The following is a 2927-nucleotide window of genomic DNA, read 5'->3' as shown; positions in this document are numbered from 1 at the left end:
TTTTTTTCCAGGGCACGGCAGCTTTAATGGATTACCCATTTTAATTTTATGAACATCCCCCCAGGCCTAATATCAACAGTTATAATAACCGTAATAAAAAAGAAAACTTGACTCTGAATCAGCAAATCGGATTTGGAATGCAAAAACCAAAGTAAGTTTAAAAAGCCAATTGAAAATTCCCGAGCGCTTAAGTAAGTTGGAAAAGTATCAATATCAGAATGCGATTAGACTGGATTATTTAAAAACGTAAACGGTAAATAATGTTTTGATGAAATCATGATGTGAGTTTTCTTTGTTGACTTAGTTGACTTTGTTGACTTATTTAGGTGTAAGCATTACACGTTTAATGGCGAGACTGAAATGTTTAAATAACCTTTTTAAAAAAATAATTAAATCATTTATATAGAGCAATATCCATTAAAGGTGCTCTGAGCGGTTTACAATGGGTCCCTTACAAACAGCAACACTAAACATGTAGGACGAGACAGGACGCTTGTTAAGCGCTAATTCTTTTTTTTTTTTCAACAGACAACGCTGTTAACGGCTAGTTACTCATTTTACACCTCAGTTCGGTGAGAGAATGTGAGTAAAGAGACTTCTCCAGGTATTCAACTATGCGCCGATCAGAGTGGGAGTCGAACCCAGGACCTTCCGGTCCGAAGGCAAGGGCCATAGCACTAGACCACATAGAGCCGCAATGGAAATTTCTTCAATCCTGCAGGTTACAACGTTTTCACTAAAGGATATGTTACTGATCAATTGCGCCTTAAATCTCGACCTATATAACAAGTGTTTCAATCGTTGAATCAATGGATGTAAAATAGGGAGCTTCTTAAATGCGTTTTAGATTAAATTCAAAAGGAAATGAATCTGTTTTTAAAAAAAATAATTTCTAATCATCTACATGGATATGTGCTTATTTGCCGGTCTGATAACCCGCATTGTTATGGGGGAATGTCCAAAGTGCCAGAATATTGTTTTTAAGGGTTTTACGTCGCTTGCAGCACATTAAGGTCATATCAGCGCCAGTAAAAAGGACATGGGATAGTTAAAAAGTTATATAATTACAATTAAAATACACCCAAGAAAATGTAAGACAAAGGCAATTGGTTCAAACAGGGAACAGCAGTAGATTCCAAGAGCACAATATCAAAGTATTTATTTTGAGATCACCTAAATGTCTCATCCTGTCGTTAAGCACAGGTCCTCGCTAAGAGGAACACACTCAAATGTTTACAAATCATATATATATATATATATGTAAACAAAGCATAATACAGTGTATAACAGAGAGATGATTTACAAAGAAAAAAATATCATCTCCCAAAACTAACTACATATTTGACTATTTCCCTCTCAGTAAGGGTATCCGGCCAGGGCCAGGACAAAAGCAAGTAATCTCATTCCAATACAAAAAATAGAAAGCAAGTTGGAAAATAGATATAGGGGTATAGAAGACATAGTAAGTACCTCCCTGTCCACTATGGGAGGAAGTGCCAGAAGACAATAGAGAATAAAACGTTTGCCGTAATAAGAGGAATTAAACCCAGGCCCCGGCTGTTACGGTACCTTTTTAAATTAAGTTTTAAAATTATATTCTACGTCAAAACATCAATGGCGTTTGAAAAATTAGAAGTCAGAATTATGAAATCCTAAACATCAAAAGAATTTGAATTGCTTATAAATAAGATTGAAAACTGTGTCGCCAGAATGCACATTTTCAGCTTTTGGGGATTTACAGTAAATAGCGTTCGGAGCCGATAAGATCTAGTGCGCTCTCCTTTATCACATGACAACGTGTAAAGTTTCATTTATTTATAAACTAACTAAACTAAACCTGACCATTCATTTTAAGCAAAATCCACTAAACATGCTCAAAGCGCTTTACACCTACAGCAACAATTAACATTTCGAAAATGAATAGGCCTAAAACAGAAAACACATCTTTGTAGTTTTCGAATGAAATAAATTCTGATTTTTAATTATAAAACGTCAACACTTTATAATTTCTTTCAAACGCCTACTTTGTCCATCAACGCAAACTATCTATAAACTATAATTATATTCTGTATTTAAATACTTCTCCTCCTGAAATATTTTTTAGGAAATTATATACAATGAGGCTACAGCCCTTATTTTACTAAATTAGTCATCTGATTACCTTTCTCAATGTTGAGGGACACAAGGAAAAGCGCCAGGGAAAAAATCCAGACCCTCATCCTGACGAAATATCTGCTGGTCGCAGCAGGACGCCAAGAAACTCCGGGTACGTAGTAGCTCCTAACGTTATCGGTTCAAAACCCGGAACGAGACTGTTTTGTAAAATAGCTGCATCTTTATATAGTCGACTTTAATGAATAAATATCGATTGATTGGATTCGGATTAGGTGATTGTTAACCGATTATCCCCAGTATTTGATCATCTTGATATTGGAAAATGGGCTAACATAATCGGATGGAGAACACACAGATATATACACGCATGTACAAATTATAGAAAACACACAACACACACATTTATATATATATATATATATATATATATATATATATATATAATGTGTGTGTGTGTGTGTGTGTGTGTGTTGTTGGTGTATAATTATGATATATAATATATATTATAATATGAAAATGTAATTATAATATTTGTATATATATATATATATCAGTGAATGGGAAAACAAATCAATTTTCCAGCCTTTGTGTCACAATATTCATTTCATATATATACAGTGCAACCCCTGTATAACGACACCCCTGAATAACGACAACCCATGGATAACAACATTGACCTCTGGTCCCATTTTCTAAAATACGTTATTAGTAATAAAATCCCCCAAAATAGCGACATATATTTCAGTAAAACCCCTGTTTAGCGACATCGTTAAAACAATAATCGGCAATTGATACCGATATTTGATAGACCG

The 2927-nt window shown here is 34.3% G+C and overlaps 1 protein-coding gene across 1 annotated transcript in view; it reads right to left on the bottom strand.

The window, feature by feature from the left end:
- LOC144966211 (uncharacterized) overlaps nt 1-2314 on the bottom strand; it is a 119460-nt gene extending 117146 nt beyond the window's left edge. The window contains exon 1 of the mRNA XM_078902392.1: nt 2162-2314. Within this exon, the coding sequence (XP_078758518.1) occupies nt 2162-2219 (58 nt within the window). The 5' untranslated portion in view covers nt 2220-2314. The remainder of the gene's footprint in view (nt 1-2161) is intronic.
- Nucleotides 2315-2927: the final 613 nt, after the last annotated feature.

This window comes from Berghia stephanieae, chromosome 1, assembly GCF_034508935.2.
Source record: "Berghia stephanieae isolate SIO BIC M18660-M18661 chromosome 1, UCSD_Bste_1.3, whole genome shotgun sequence".
Lineage (NCBI taxonomy): Eukaryota > Metazoa > Mollusca > Gastropoda > Nudibranchia > Aeolidiidae > Berghia > Berghia stephanieae.
Note: the sequence above shows the minus strand (reverse complement) of the source record. Positions and strands in the feature narration are given on the sequence as shown.